Here is a 16,691-nt window from a genome sequence, read left to right as displayed (position 1 = left end):
AGTATACGGCTGCTGCCTATGCACGCTTACTTGGGACCAAGTCCCATTGACCTCAGTGGGACTGACTTCTGAGTAAACATGTTCAGGATCGCGCTGCACACTTACCCTTCACGGAAGTCGAGCCGCAATCCTACGCAGGCTTTCTTGGGAATAAGCTCACTTCTGAGTAAACCTGCATAGGACGGCGCTCCACGTCTGGGTGAGTTAAAGGGGATTTTTTTTACCAAAAAAAATCCTGAGAAGTTTCTCTTTCGGACTGCAACCGCCTTACTTCCAAGAAAGCCTACGTGCGGTGCATATATTTCCTCTGCCCCACTGGATTCAGTAGGGCGGCAGCTGTATGTCAGCGATTCGAGTTCACTCGTAAGTTTGATTGCGTTCAGTGGAGTTTCCTCCCAAGTAAACGTGCAGAGGATCCGCAGGTGTAGGATTGCGACTCGCGTCCAGTTAAAATCAATAGAAAACAATAGACAGGTGTGAATATGACTGGCGTGCCCCCCCCCCCATTGGAACTAATAATGCTAAATCCGAGCACTTGGGAGAATGAATGCCAATTGCATGGGTTCAGGATCGTGGCGAGAAAGGCGGTTTTCCCGTGCCCCTGTCACTCATGGACACAAGCCAAGGCAGAACGAATATATTGATCTCTCTGTATAACTCCTCGACAAGTTCCCCACCCTTCTCTCTTTCCTTTTCTCCTCCCCAAAAAGACACCGTTCTAAGCTGTATCTGTTTCACGCACACACAATCCCAGAACCCCTGCTAAGGTTTCCTGGCTCCGTCTACAATGGTTTTAAAAAGACAGCTTGCCCGATTCAAAGGGAAACTGTTCTCGCCTCTAGGCTTACTCGGAAGTAAGCCCTGCTATACTCAGCGGAGCTAACTTCTACGGAAACAGCCACCGGACCGGCCTGAAATCATGAGGGCCTTCACATGTACCTTTCTGGGAGCAGACGTCCAATTTATTTCAGTGACCTCTATGCTTTTTCAAGTTCGGTTTAGGGAGTACAGGCTGCCAACCGACACACATGTCCCGAGCCTAGGCAGATGTAAATGCATTTATATCCAGGGGACTTCCCTGTAAGTAAATGCAGTATGGATGGGACTATATAACCCTGGAAGTTTCACCGAAATCAGTGGGAAATCATTCTTCCTAAGAAATGTGATTATGAGCTAAACATTACATGGTAATCGGCTAGTGGGTTGGGTTGTCGATAATTGTAGGTTTGGATGGATAGATATAGATATAGATAATAGATGACAGATAGATGACAGAACTACCTTAATCCTGGTCTTTGCTTTTAAACCCTCTGAAGTCCCCTCGACTACAATATAAATAGAAACCGGATCCTAACCAGATCTATTTTGAAAGTCAGTCCCAATGAAGCCAAGGACAACCCAGTCAGCCTAAATCCAAAATGACCTTGGTTGGCACGGGCTGGGTGGACGCGGTTGTCCCCAAAGGGGCAAAACTGGTAATTTTCATGGATGACACGAAAAAGCACCCGTGAGCTATTCTGTCACGTGTGAATGTTGCCAATGAGGAATTTTAATAAGGGACCATTTTTTTTTAACTCAAGTGGCTATTTTGGAACAATGGATGATTTTAAACACACACACACACACACACATCGCATTCCTACCCGGTTTAATCCTCACGTGTGAAAACGCTCATGGGCAGGAAGTACGAGAGTCAGTCATATTCATGGGAGATCAAAGGGATTGCTTGCAACTTAGAGGGGGAGGGGGAAGGGCTCACAATATTTTGCAATGTGTTGTAAAGAGCCTAATAGTCGGGCAAGCCAATTACTAATCGGAGCTGAATATTGCGTGCTCATCAGCCCGCGGGAGCTGAGGCTATGGAGGATTCGGGTCTCTGTACTTTAACTAACCTGTGTTCTGGGAGCATTCCTCTTTCCCCCTCAAAGTAAAAAACAAAACACGGCTTTGGAAAATAGTTGAGGGGGTGCCCTTAAAAATAGAAGAAGTTGGTAATATATTATTTTAGAAGAAAGGCAGGAATACACACACACACACACACACTCCCAATTTGTCATTATCTCATAAACTGCATTGGTGTCTTTCTAGTACATTCTGCATCCATTTCTGCCTCAGGCCTTTTAGCCTACGAATTTCTCATATTGCCCATAGCACGCCCGCCCCAAATGAAGCAAAATAAGCTCTTTCTTAAGAGCAATCAAGGTAGGGCCAGCTTTCGAGTTACACAGAACACCTCAGTTGGACTGCGAAAATCGGATAGGAAAGAGAAGGCAGACACAGTTAACACACTTGGAGTTCTCCTTGGCTTCAAGGGGATTTGTTAAACACAGGTGCCTGGCTAGAGAGTAAATCAGATTCACTTAAAAGTCAGCAGGACTTAGTTCTGGGTAAATGTAAAGAGGGGTCGGCCTGCAGCCTGCAATACTAAGCCTACTTACTTGGAAGTATGCCCCATTGAAGGCCTTACTTCTAAGTAAACACTCACTATGCATCTTCTCCACTGAAATGAAAGGGGGAAAAAACGCTTCGACTTCACCTGGGTCCTGCTTTGTTGACATCCAGTTTGAGGAAGAGCCCTGTGTCACTCCAAAACTGGCAGGCCAAACTGTGCAGCTAGTGAAGTCCTAACAAGGTCTCTTTGTTTTCTGCCTGTGAATATTCAATGCAGCCTCGTACATGCTAATAGGACAAAGTCGCAGTGAGACAATTATATCACTTCTTTTCCTTGACAGCTTTAATTCTAACATCTCAGCCCAGAGGCAAAGTCATTACAACTCTTTTTCGGAGCTATTTTTTCAGACCGTTTACATACAGAGTGTTTTTTCTTCTCTTTTTAAGTTTTTTCATTGCCCAACTTGTAAAATCTCACTCTCTCCCCAACGTTAATTGAGTGGTTTCAAAATCACTGTCAAAAGAGTCTATTGTGATTTTCATAGGTGTTAATATTTTATATATATAATCCCAGAAATGACAGGCAGGGTGGAAAAATCCTCGCGCTTTGTGCGGGGTATAAGAGGGGAGAAATATTTAACTAACTAGCCAGAATTTCTGCCAGGACAAAGTTTTGAAACTGGTTGTTTGCGACCTTAAGCCCTCAGTATCATGGAGTACGTGTGTTTTGAACTGGGGAATGTGCATTTCTCATCTCCGCTCCGGCTCGTGGCTCGGGGTGTAATCCTGAAACGGAGGAATTAAAGGTAGCGGCAGCGCGATCCATACGGACTTTTAAGCGTTTTTAAAACCGCAGGTGATCTCCAGTGGCAGAGAAGTAAAGCCCCACCTCAAGCACGTTTACTCGGCGACAAGTCCCCATTATGTGTCCAAATGGGTTTTATCTTGGGAAAAGAGCCGTCTTAAGAACCCTGTGGAAATCCATGAAGATTTTAAAAGCGCTTCACAGTGGCTGGATCGTGCCCCTTACATTTTCCTGCTTCTATCTCCCATGCCCATCTCACCAGCACCACCCACAACCCGCTTGCACCAGGTGAAAACTGGCGATTTTTATTTTTATTTTCGTATTGAAAGGCGCCGTGAAACATGTAATATTGCAACCAGGTCTTATGCCACCTTTTACTCGAGAGTAATCCTCTCTAAGTTCCATGAGACTTTCCCCCCCAAGTATGTTTAGGTTTCAGCCTTAGAATGCAACCCTATGCATGTCTACTCAGAAGTAAGTCCTACTTAGTTCAACGGGACTTTCTTCCAGGTAAGTGGGGAGAGAAGGCAGCCCTAAGCCCCATCAAAGGGAATTTTCCTCTCAGATAGGTCGCATTCAAGAGTGCCATATCCTTCCCTTAAGCACCTTTACACGGAAGGAAACGCACTGTCGATTTCCATGGAACTTGCTGCCCGCTGAAATAAGGAACTGAGACCTACAGGCGCAATCTCCGTGGCAAACGTGTGGTGTGGAGTATTTTTTTGTAAAGGCTTGTACGGCTTGGGAAACAAATCCCAGTGTTCCAAATTGCGGGGGCGGGGGTATTTCCCGAGTAAAACATGCAATAGAATTGGGACTGCCTCGAGTCTTCAACTGGACTCGGACTTGCTTATCTGCGAGCAGGCCCGAATGGATCATCCGATAGATAGGCCGGATCTGCAAGCAGACCTCGTGTTCCAAGCCTTTTACCAGAAATGGTTTGTTCTTGTCAGTTGCTAATGGCTTCTGGTTGCATTAAATCAGCAGTTTAGAAGATCAAGCATGCAGAAGCGAGGAAGAAAAATACTCTCACGGACGCACGCTCACACACTCACGATCGCTCTGGTTCTATTTCCGGGGCTTACTATGGGCTGTCAAATGCAGCAGTTGGAGGGGGGGGGATTATAGAGAGGGACCGATGACTTCTTGCCCTTCGCTGGATCTTTTGGGAGGGAACTCACCGTGATGGGCCGGCGGGTACCGCTGCACCGTAGCCCGCACCGAGTTGCTGTAATACGGGACGTGGCTGCCTTGTCCGTCGATGTTAAAAAGTACATCCACTTCCTCCGCCAGAGGATACTGAGTGGGGTCCATGTAGGAATGGCCCAGTCCAGGGTGATGGGTGTCCGGATGCTGTCCGTTGAGAACGGCCGGGTGGTGATGGCTGACCCACCGGGGTTGATCCGTGGTTACTTCCATGCTGCTCTGCTCACGATAACGAAGCGGTGGTGGTGATGGTTTTAAAGAATTGTTCCTTGCCTCTGTCCCCCGTGCAAAAAAAAAAAGGGGGGGAGAAAAGACAGGGGGGACTTAAAAAAAAAAAATCCCAACCACTTGCTTAAAGTTCGTCAGACGGAATAGTCCGGAGGGACTCAAGAGGGAGCGGGGAAGAGTTCTGAAAAGCGTCTCTCGGTGTACACGGGAAAGTTGTAGAGGTGTTTCTTAAATAAGCGTCTCCCCCACACGCGCACAGGCAAAAAAAAAGAGAAGGGAGGGGGGGATAGGAGAAAGACCGGGAGAAGCAACGGCAGAAGTCTCCCAGCGCACGCCTTCCCCTCCTCTTTCGATTCTTCTTCCCTTCTTTTGATCACCTGCGCAAGAAGAGAAGGAAGCACAACAAAACCGGGACGGGGGGCGGGGGGAGAGGAGGGAGAGAAAGAGGGCGAAAAACTCGGTTAAAAGCAGCCACGGGAACTTTTGAAATACTTGTAGGCGCGGGAGATACAGCCCCCTGAAAGGGGTCGCCACGAAGTCCACCTCCTGTTCTTTTCTGCCCACCCTCCTGCCCCCACCTTAAAAAAAAAAGGGGTCTAGCGAACTCACCTATCCGAAAAGAGACCGCTCCGCTCTCTTTCTCTTTCGCTCTCTGCAGCCTCGGAGCGAGAGGGATCAAAAAGCTCAGATTGCCCCAGTCTGACTGCTGCTGCAGCGGCCGGTCTTGCCGCTTCGGTCTCTCCTCTCTCTGCGCGCGTGTTGGGCAACGTTCCCCCGCCGCCTCCTGTTTGGTCAATTTCACCTAAGGAAGAATCGGTGAGAACTTTGGCTGAGTATTTCTGGGTTGTTGTTGTTGTTGTTGTTACTGGGTTTTTAGGGGTGGCGGGTGAGTGGTTCCCCCTTCTCCCCAAAAGATCAGAAACGTTGCAAAACTTTGTTGCAACCCAGAATAAGACGACGTCTTAATGCTATTTCTAAAGAGCTGGAATCATTTTGAATGCAACTTGAAGAGACAAACAAACAAAACGGAAGGAAAGAACAGGAGGCGCCGGAGAGGAGGAGGAGAGAGAAAGACGTTCTTTAAAGAAAGGCGGCGAAAAATAACCGGCGTTAAAAGTTGCATGGGAGGACCCAGGAGAACTTGATCAGCTCAAATTGTACTCCCTGTTTCCCTCCCCCTCCTTCCCTCCCCCTTACTTCTCTCTCTCGCTCGTTTGTTGCTGTTTTTTTTTTTTTTTAAGGGAAGGCATTATTTCTGAAAGAACCCGGGATGGCGCCAGCCGGCTCAGTATTCACAGACAGCTGTGGCGAGACACAACTTAAGGAGGTTCCAGTGTCATCAGCGCTGAGGGGAGGAGCCTGTCACTGACCAAGGAGGGAGCTAACTGTTGCTGATCCCCCCCCCCCCAGCACAAAAAAGTATCCGTTCCTCCCACCGCTACCGGGAAAGATCCAGCCTTTGCCTTGCTCATTTTTGACTTGTTGAGAAAGACTTAACCATCTCCAGTAACGTTTGAGTTTCTGTGGGTGATTATTATGGGGGGGGGGGGGGCGGAGGAGAATCAACAGTTTTTCCTCCTCTTGGTATTTTATTTTCTCGTTATTTTATCTCTTCCTCTCGTTATTCTCTTCATTCCCCCTCCCCGCCCCCACCGCCAAATCATATATTATTGGGTTACCATTTCAGAGGGAGAGCAACCTATAATGTGAAAAAATGTTTATGATTTTTAGTCCCATACCAATTATCATGTGACTCTGAGCAGATGGGGAAATATATACGCTAATTTGGGGGGGGGGTTTCACCTTCTATTGAGTTCGTCTGATCCAGACAGCACTAATATATTTAGTAAATGTGTGTGTGGGTGTGTGGGGGGGGGGAGTATTGAAAACAATGGCTAGTTGACTCTTCAAAGGGAGAGAACTGGCGTGTCCTCTTTTCCTCTATAGGCACCCCTAAACGTTAGTGGAGAATGGAAAAGGAAACGAGCTTATCTAATGAATACAAAACTGGGGGAAATGTCAGTATGAATCATTTTAATCGGACTACATAGGTCGTGTTGCAGGCGAAAACGAGCAATCGGGAGAAAGTTTCTTCTGCTTTTTATTAAAGGCTGATCTGAACGCTGTGGACAGACTTTCGTTTGTGAAAACCATGACTATCCCGTAATTAGCCATCCCGTCCGAGGAGGCGGACAGTGAAACACGTACTAGCCCCTTTGTATTCACTGAGCTGGTCCACAGACAACTAGCTAAAATGAAGTTTTGAGGAGGGTGGGGGGAGAGAGAGAGAGACGAATGGATACTTTCGGAACCAATCAGGAAACAGAAAAAGCCTTCTACTCGCAAAAGCCTTCAGCGATTGGCTGCTCGCCTCGCGTTCGAACTTTAACTACTCTCTCTCGACGTTCTGTCCATTGAGTCATTGCATCCCCTAGCGGTTCATTCCGATTCAATAACCAGGAGGAGGTGTTCCCCCCTCCCTCTTTTTTTTTTTAAAGTGCAACAAGTTGTATCGTCTTCTTTTCTGCCCCCCTCCCCCCTCCCCCTCCCCCCTCCCCCCTCCCCCTCCCCCCCTCGTTCTCCTGTCGCCCCCTTCCCCACTCGCCCAGACCTTACATTCAGTAAAGTGGAACGAATTAAGAGGGATAAAAATGGGAAAAGATACTGAGACAAGCGTTAAAATGTGCAAGCGGGACAGGGATTTTTTTTTTTAATTAAGTGTGCCTACCTTTTAAAATGTCAATTATGTTTTACATTGTATTATTCTGTTGCTGAGCTCGATATAGTTGTGTGTGTGTTTTTTAACCACCCACCCTCTCTTTGTAGCTCTCTCATGATTGGCTAGAAGAGGATCCTCCATCCAGTTAAGCGAAAATAATTGGGTTCGCGGGTGATGTGTAGCCCGAGTCTGCACGTGTTTACTCAGAAGTAAGTCCCATTGAGTTCAATGAACGTTACCCTTGGACAACTAAGGCTTGTAACCGTAGTCCCAGTGAAGTATCTGGAACGCTCGCCAAGGGATTTTCCACATCATCTTTAATGAAAATGGAGACGATCCAGGTGGCTCTCGGCTTAATTAGCTCGTGGATCCGGTTTATAGGCTTTCTTTTTGTTCATTAGTAGTTTCCCACCTCGACCCATCATTTCGATTATCAGGTAGGAGTGGGGGTTGCTAAGGGAGCAATTTAACCTCCCCCGCACCACCACCGCGCACACACCGCAGTGCCAACAACTTTGGGCTCAGATCCCTTCCTTGAGCACAGGTATGGTCCATAATATTCAAATGGCTGAGTTCGAAGTATTTCCAGTGCCGAGTCATTCCTGCACTCAGAATTACTCCAGTTTAGGCTGCAATCCTATGCACACTTACTAGAAATGAGTCCCATTGAATAAAATAGGATTTACTGCAGAGTAAGAACCGCGTTTCACGCGGTTAGTAGATCACAGCCTGAGAGAGTAAAATATTGCGTTTTTTAAAAAAAAAATTAAAATGAAGGAAAGCAGAAATTCAAGCGAAAAACGATGGCTAACATACATGAGTAATGACATTAAATACTTTCATTGCTCTCCTAAATAGGATTTGATTTTTCCACTCCAGAGTTTACAGCCGAATAGTATTTGTGTATGCCTGGCAGCTAAAAGGGCATGTAAATTATTTTGGCCACGTTCACAGGTCCGTGATTCTTCTCCGGTATAAATCCACATCGAAATTCTACTCTGGAACAATTACTCTCCCAGACCTGGAATTTTTAACCATAACTACTTCTGAAAAGTCAGCCAAAGAGCAGAAGACAACCGCCCCTTCAGATCTCTTGTTACCCGACGATTTTATTGTTTATTAAACAGGATCATTGCAAAATAGATACCTAGCACAGGGACAGAAGAATATGAAGCCCAATCGATTATATGTCAAGGATATAAATTTAATCCCGGGTTCGGTCCCCTATTTTCTCCCCAAAACTATGGGGGCGTGGCGAGGACACCAACTGTCAGTTCAAATCTTTAAAAAAAAATAGCCCTCGAGACATTTCAATCACTGACTCGATTAAAATATTACCTTTAACTGGGTTAAAAAAAAAAAAATAGAAAAGACGATTTGAAACGTTTGAACCTTGGTTAAGTCTGCTTTCAAAAGTAGCTCAGAGAAAATATAAACGGATCAGCCAACTATTAGTGTCCAGAGGGTTTGGTTTGGATTAGATTTGATTGGATAAAATAGATAACAGTACCTAATCACTAAATCTGCATTATTATTTTGTCTGAAGAAGCATTCCCTCTGGGTAAATTCCATTTCTGGGTGTTCTTAGTAGGATAGTTTGGGGGGGGGGGTTGCTTAAGAACTTGATTCCTCCCCACCCGCCACTCCTCCTAAATTATAATACTTAGCATGTATATGGTGTCCAAGGGATTTCACACTTATTATCTTCTTGTAATCTTCAGAGTCGCTGTGAGAGCAAGAAGTGGTGTAGAGGTTAGCGTGTTGGAATGGGGAAATCCAAATTCAAATCCTGCCTGGCCATAAAGGACAGTGAGCGAGTGACCTATTTCACACTCCCCTTCTCTCTAAGCCGAACCTACCGCACAGGTTGTTTTGAAGATCAAAGGGGAGTGGAACTCGCTATATCTGCATGGGCGGAGGGGCGCCGCCAGGGTAGGACTTTGGGGCAGAAGCCCAGAGCTCCACTTGGCAGAATGAGCAGAAAGGCCCCCAAACGCACCAGGGAGGTCTGACCACGTTTTGAAGAAAGGGAAGTAGAACGCACTACAATCGAAATAAGGAGCCCCCATCAGACCAATTAAATCCAGAGTCTGAACCCTAGCTGTACCGTTGCATTAAGGATGCAGTCAATTAACACCCCTCTAAGGTGGGACACAATTCCCCCCCCCACACACACACACACACACACACGCCCGGAGGCACGGAGGAAGGAGGGTTGCGGAAAGAATTTGCAGCAAAGGCTAGCTTCAAACCTAGAACGTCCTGAGTTACAGATCAGCGGCTTAGGCAGCTAGGCTTACCCGGGAGCAAGTACTATTGCTGGGGCTTACTTCTGAGTAGGCATGCATAGGATTCCAGCCTTGGCCCCTGTACCAGCGCTGAGGTCATGAGGAATCCCACTGAGGCCTGAGCCTGCTGCAGGAAAGAAGGGGGGCTTATTCCAAGCAGGTCTCCTTCCTTTCGCTTCTGTCTCCCCTCTTTGCAACCGGATTGACAGGTTGTAATTGGGAGGTGGCGCTTTCGATGGCCCCTTTGACTGGGCCAGCCTGGCCGACGCCACTGGGCGCTGACGTCACGGCCATTCTTCCAGGCCGGGAGTGGCCAAAGGGGCGGCGGGAGGGGTGGAATACAAGAAGCCGCTCCGTACAGTCCCGCTAGCCTCCAGCTGGGTTTGGACTACACCGCCCAGCATCCCTAGCCTGGCGTTGCTGGGAGGTGTAGGCCAAACCCAGCTGGAGAGCTCCAGGTAAAGGAAGACTAGGCTAGACCCTCAACCCTGAACACGTGTAGAACCAATTCACGGGTGGTAGGACGTGGCTCTAAAGGGTCACCCTAAGAGACAGCAACTTCGGGGAAAGGCCCTTCCATGCCTCTCTTTCTTTTGTTTAAAAGAGCGGGTGGAGGGCAACTGAAGTCTGCCTAGAAACTTTACATTTTACATCGTGGATCTTCGGGCTGCAATTATACTGCAGACTTTGAGTGGGAGTAAGCCCCGTTCAGCGCAGCGGGTCATACTAGACTCGTATCGGATTACAATCGTTAGCGTATTTACTCAGAGGTCAGGCCCACGTTACGTTCAACGCGAGTGTGTTTGTAAGACGGGCTGTGGTTATCAATGGTGACGGGAAGGCACTCTGCACATGTTCACAAGGGGACGATTGGGAGGTTAAAGAGAATGGAAAGAAAGTTGAAGGGATAAACACCTACATTTTCGACTTGTTTTTATCCAATAGAACCTGTAGCACTACGTGGCATCGGTCATATATAACCTGGAAGTGTCTCTGGGTGCCCAGATGGGACGACATTGCTTAGAAGTTTTAGAATCATCCTTCTTAAACTGCGGGGCCCAAAACTGGAGACAGTGCTCCAAGTGAGGTCTGATGAAAGCAGAACAGAATGGGTACTATTACGTCTCCTGATTGGGACACTATATGGAACCACAGTCTAAGGGATCCAGTTTAATGCGTAATTTATTTTACTCGGGTTAATCCTCAGGACGGTTAATCGGAGGAACAGCTGTGTTGACAGGCTAACTTTAGACGTGCTGACATCAATGGAACTATTTCCCTCTACTCACTTGAAATAGAAGAGAGGTTTGGGGAAGGCGGGTTTTCTCAGAAGTAAGGCCCACTGGATTCAATGGAACCTTCTTCCAGGTAAATGTGCCAACGTTTGCAGAATAAAAGGGGAAGGCCAAACCAAGACATGCAAATGCAACACAGGCTGGTTTCCAAATTTCTCAGAGCTTATCCAACATAAATCTTCGGGCGGTGGGGGGTGGGGAGAGACTTCCTAACAGATAAACCGAATTCAGTCCGAAGATATATTTCTTAAATTCCTCCAGTCTAATCCAAAATAACTGAAAGGTTGTGCCATTGATGGGGGTGCGTTGATTCCCCTATCTGGCGCAGTCCAGATGCATTTGACTACAACTCCCACCATCCCCAGGCACCATGGCCGCCAGCTGGGTGATGGGAGTTGTAGTCCAACACATCTGCTGGGGCACGAAGCTGGGGAACGCTGGTGTGGGTTGGCCAACTCGGAGGGTGCTGCAGAAATTCCTCATCTTTGCTCAGTAGTAAATTCCGCTGAGTTCAATGGGGATTTGCTGGCAAGGAAGCCCGCACAGGATTGCAACCTTAAAGCGATTGCTCCTAACACACCCTTTTTCATTATGGAAAGTAGAGGCTTGCCAAATCCTCGGCAGTTGCGAGGGAAATTCCCTTCACTTGAGGGGCATTTTCTGTTGCACATGGATGTATCCACAAGTTCTGCAAAGCCTCTCCCTTTTCCGCGCGCGCGCCCCCCACCCCTCTGCCTCTCTCGGTCCCTGAGGTAATACAGAGACCTTGATCACTTTGACAACACTGTCCCCCCGGCCCTGTCGAGAAAGAGACAGACGGCTACGCTGATCCACTACTTAGTGAAAACAGAAATTAGTGGACTGGAAGGAAACCGACGGCGGCTTGTTGGCTCGCACTCCCTTTTCCTTGACACTGGTTTCAGTGCGATTCACTCCGAAGTAAGCCTACTGTCTTTTTATTTATGTATTTTTATTTTCTTAGGGGCGTGCAGAGGTGTCTTTCAAAGTAAGCCTGCGATCTGCCGTGCGCGCTCAAGGTCTGAGAACGGCCCCCTCGTTCACCACCAGGGGACTTCCTTCCGAGTTGACACGCATAAGGGATCGGGCTGCACGTATGGACGGGACGAAGCTGCTCTTGGATCCCGAGTATTTCGGCCGCTGGGCGGCCAACTTTGCGCGGAGTGAATGTGATGGTTGAAAGAAGGATCGAAACGCCTTCGAATTTCAAGCAGAGGGCTCTGAAATAAATAAATAAATCCTCCCCCCCCCCCCTTCCTAGCCAGCCATGTCTCCAGCCAGCGCGGTCCCTCTCCCCTTCATTAACGTTTGGCTCAAGCCCTTCTCCGCACGCGGGCAAAAGGCAGCTGCTCGCTTTTGGCTCGGCTTTCCGTGTCTCTCAGCTGGAAAAGATCTACAAAGCGCGGGCCATGAGCTCAGACACACGCCCCTCGCCTCCAATCGAACTACGCGCCCCCTCCTTCCTCGCCCCCCGCCGCCGCCCCCCGCCCGCCCCTCTCTGCGCGCAGTAGCTCAGCCCGTCCCCTCCGCCACGGGCTGCTTTGCTAATTGCTCCCAACAATGGGCTCATATTAGGGCAAAACTGTCAACTGAAGCCCCTGCTGGCGAAACAGGGGGGGGGGGAGCGGGGGGGGGAGAAACGGGAGGCTGCCGGAGAAGGGGGAAAGCCCGAGTCCAGCCCGAGTCGGCATTCGCTTTGGTGCGTCCAGATCCAGCACGAGGCGAACCCTTGTTCACCCGGAAGTCAGTCCCGCGGGAGTTCAGCGGCGCTGCTGGCCCCCTTAAGAGCCAGCTGCAAGGTAGCGGTGAGGGAGCGTTGGGGTTCGGGCCGGGGTGAACAGAGTTCGAATTCCGGCTCAGCTCTGGGGTCAGCTGGGCCACCCTCCTGCCTCTCAAGGTTGTTGCGAGGATAAAGCCTTGTATGCCGCCGTCGCCACCCTCATCGGAGCATGGGCAGGCTACAATTTTCGTAAGTGGGAACAGGATCATCCTCCTTCCGAGTAAACGCGCTGCCTAGGGATGGCGCAGCATCTCATCTTTCGCCTTAGGTTCTGAGCCTATTACTCCGGAGTAAGGGCCACTGTAAAGTTTCCTCCGATTTGGAAACGTTTCGCAGTTAAACAGGTAATGTTTAAACTGGGTTGCCTTGGATTGGGTTCGTCCTGGTCCGAAATGTTCAGGGTTAGGTACCCGTCAGCTAAGACTGCGCTCCTAAAGCTGTAACCCTATGGTCCTCTACCTGAAAGTAGAACTACTGAATTAAGGGAGACTTATTCCGGAGAAAGCATGCAAAAAGTCAGGCTGCAAGCGAATTTACATGGACATAAATCCGGGGAAAAGAAATCCCCTTATTAACACAGAGACAGCATCACCCGGAAGACAATTACCTGGAAGCAAGTCCCATTGATTTCAATGCCATTTACTTCCGGATTAAAACCAACAAAAGAATTCTGGACGATTATTACACCGAGGCTTAGAAATGGAGATGAGCACCACACCCTAGAGTCGGACACGACTGGTTGGGGACACCTTTACCTTTTTTTTGAAGTGCGTGATCTCGGAAGGGCAAAGTATATTTGCGTTACACTGAAGCCTTCTGCTTGGTTGGAAAGGTCTCTCGCGGCAAAGATTTCAAGCCAAAAGATTCGCCTTGGAGTTTAGCGCTGAGGCTTCTCTGCTCAGCCAGCCAAGATCGCCAGCGGCCAGAGAGACCAGGGGAGGACAGAAGGATCATAGAATAGTAGGGTTGGAAGGGGCCTTCAAGACCATCGAGTCCAACCCCCTGCTCAATGCAGGAATCCCAAGTCAGAGCATCCCTGACAGACGGCTGTCCAGCCTCCTCTTGAATGCCTCCAGGGTGGGAGAGCCCACCACCTCCCTAGGTAATTGGTTCCATTGTCATATTGCTCTAACAGGCAGGAAGTTTTTCCTGAGGTTCAGCCGGAATCTGGCTTCCTGATGGTATCCCTCGCCCCACTCACATACAACAACTTGCTTAGCACCGTACATTTTGAGATCTAATTCCTGAAATCTTGAACTGACATACACAATGCACACACACACACACACACACACCCTAGATCCAAAAGATCAGTGAACATCTAGCCCAACAACTGTATCAATTCTGGGGGTGCCAAATGACAAGTTCTTTAAGGGGCATCTTTTACTCCCTTTTTGAAAGTACACCTTGCATTTTAAAGTTATCACTGCTAATATAAAAGGCATTATTTCACTTTCCTGTGCCACTGTTAATAACTATTGTTATTATCATCAGCATTTATTATAGTAAGTTTGTGCAATCCTCAGTAATTAAAATTCATGGGAGTTTTGCCACTAAACTTCAGTAGGGTGTGGATTTCAATTCCTTACTTTTCGAAATGTTGGCTTGGTAGCTGGTTAACCTATATTGTAAGAGGTGTGTGTAATTCTGATCCATTCAAATAAATAGTTTGATCATAGGCTTCAGCGGAATGAGAATAAATGATCGGTTTAGAGATGATTTTCATAGACAGCCCGATTATATTCCGAATTACTAGCTCCGCGGGGGCGCCTAGAACATTCCTTAACCACATCAAAAGCGAGGGTTTCCACCTCTCTTTCAGTGCCAGAATTCGAGTCCTGATGCGTGCGCAGTGGGGATTTACAAGTATAGAACCGGCGAAAGAAGTTAGTTATTCTGCATTAATTCGTCCAGAACAAAATAATAATTGTGAATACAGGCTCCCTGTTTCCCTGCTTACAACCGCTTAGGAAAATTCGAATCAACACATTCATCGAAAGGAGGTATTGTCGATCCTTTTACCACCACCATCACTTATGAGTAAGAAAGAGCGATGTGTAGTGAAATCCGAGACATGTCTATTTAGAAGTAATCCTAGTTGGATTCAATGGGGCTCACTCCCAGGTAAATTTTCCTAGGCTTTCAGCCCCAAGCTCGTTCAAACCATGGGCCCCACTCGAAGTGAGCAGGTGATCCAGTGGATCGGGTAGTTAACACCTACAATGGAATCCTGTTTACTTGGAAGTAACAGGAAACCTGTTGACCTTTACAACGAAGAATCTAAAACCTGATTTTTTATTTTTTGCTCCTCCGTTCCAATCCCCTTTCCTTTTGTGCCCTTTCTTTTAGACTGTAAGCCTGCGGGCAGGGACTGTCTTATTTCTTAACTTTGTAGGCCACCTTGGGAGCTTTTTTGGCTAAAGGGCATAATAAAAAAACGATATGAATAAATAGAATAAGTCAGACGATCCTGGCTACTCAGGAAAGGCAGCAGCTTTCAAGGAAAGGGTTACTCCCCCCCCCACCCCACACACACACAGGTAGGTGGGCTCCCTTAACTGGAGATGGCGAAGATCGAACCTGGGGCTTACCAAGCATGTGCCCCACTGCCTTTTACCTCGATAGATGTGTTACTCGTAGGTAAAATTAGGACTGCAAACTGACTTCCAAAGAACAGAGCATCTGGCCTCTCATAACCTATGCCTATCATAATTACTGGCACCTGGTCTGAATTTCTCTATCTCATTGCGGGGGGGGGGGGCAGAGAAGTGGTAAAACAGCCACCAGAAACCTCCCCCACCTCACGGACACATATACAACGACCACCACCCTGCGCTGCCTTCCGACGCCCACCTCCCTTTTAGACTACATGGAATTGACTGAAAGGGGATTATGTTACATCTACTGGGCAGGGATTTTACAGGGAAGGAGCATAGCACAGGTAAAGCTGTGTAAACAGCCTGGAGCTATCCATCGGAGGGTTACACAGGGGACACGGCCCAGGGCAGAGAACTAAAGACTTCTCTTCCCACCCCCCACCACCCCCGGTGTAAGACAACTCGTGGCCCTGGGAGTGGGTGGAAGAGAGGGACAGAGAAGCTCAGGGGACGAGGGCGCAACTTTCCAGGAGGTGGGGGGGAGAGGAGGGCGAGCCAGGCTTCTTACTAAACCCCAGCTCGGCCACCGACCGACGGTATACGCTTCTCCCTCGCCACCACCCGTCAAACCGAAGACAACCAAGAAAAAAGCAGACGCACCATTTCTGGGAAAACCAACCCAAACAAACTGGCCCTTAATCCTTGGCGGGCGAAAAGGAGCTGGTTGAAATGTTCAGCAGCAGCAGCAGAAACCTAAAGGGGAAGAGAAGGTCATCGCCCTTGAGAAGTGTAAGCGATCGATAGCCCGGTGCAGCCGTCCAATTTGGCTTCCAGACGAACCGAACAGTTCGCCTTAAGGGCCTCGTGGTGGGAAGGCGCTGTCCAGGCCTTAACCGCTCACCTAGTTCTGTCTCGGATTTTTATTATTTTTTAAAGGCAGAGGGGTCAGAGGGGCCTTGGCCCACTGGAAGAGCACTTCCTTTCCATGGAGAAAGTCCCAGGTTCGATCCCGGTATCTCCAGGTAGGGCTGGAAAAATTCCTGCCTGAAACCCTGGAAAGCCGCTGCCAGTCAGAACCGGTGTCGACAATACTGGGCTAAATGGACCAAGGCTCTGACTGGGTATAAGGCAGTTTCCTATGTTCCTAAATGAGTTTTTTTTTTTAATGATTATTTTCCTATTAAAAATACAACGCCATTAAACCGGTCATGGGCACAGCCTTCTAAATTCCATTGTTATCAATGGAAGAGCTGCAAGCACGTGGTCAGAGTTTCCACTGAGCTCAACGAGGCTTGAGGGGGCTTACTTCTGGCTAGATCCCGCCTCCCTCTTCACTCCCCCTCGTGGTTTATTTGGCTCCCTAC

General features: G+C 48.2%; 1 protein-coding gene and 1 long non-coding RNA gene across 5 annotated transcripts in view; one reads left to right on the top strand and one right to left on the bottom strand.

Moving 5' to 3' along the window:
• GATA3 (GATA binding protein 3) overlaps positions 1–5,331 on the bottom strand; it is a 60,564-nt gene extending 55,233 nt beyond the window's left edge. For all 4 annotated transcript variants that reach the window (XM_084809087.1, XM_084809089.1, XM_084809088.1 and 1 more), the window contains exons 1-2: positions 5,240–5,331; positions 4,378–5,007 (exon numbers count right to left, since the gene is read on the bottom strand). In XM_084809087.1, the coding sequence (XP_084665213.1) occupies positions 4,378–4,615 (238 nt within the window). In that variant the 5' untranslated portion in view covers positions 4,616–5,007; positions 5,240–5,331. The remainder of the gene's footprint in view (positions 1–4,377; positions 5,008–5,239) is intronic.
• Positions 4,997–12,213, top strand: LOC146339335 (uncharacterized). Its single transcript, XR_014784230.1, has 4 exons — positions 4,997–5,446; positions 7,457–7,558; positions 10,845–11,005; positions 11,915–12,213. It is a non-coding gene; the product is annotated as an uncharacterized LOC146339335 (long non-coding RNA).
• The last annotated feature ends 4,478 nt before the right edge of the window (positions 12,214–16,691 follow it).

This window comes from Heloderma suspectum, chromosome 7 (assembly GCF_057233095.1).
Source record: "Heloderma suspectum isolate Gila_16-S chromosome 7, 16-S_ref, whole genome shotgun sequence".
Lineage (NCBI taxonomy): Eukaryota > Metazoa > Chordata > Lepidosauria > Squamata > Helodermatidae > Heloderma > Heloderma suspectum.
This window is presented reverse-complemented; position numbering and strand designations above follow the sequence as displayed.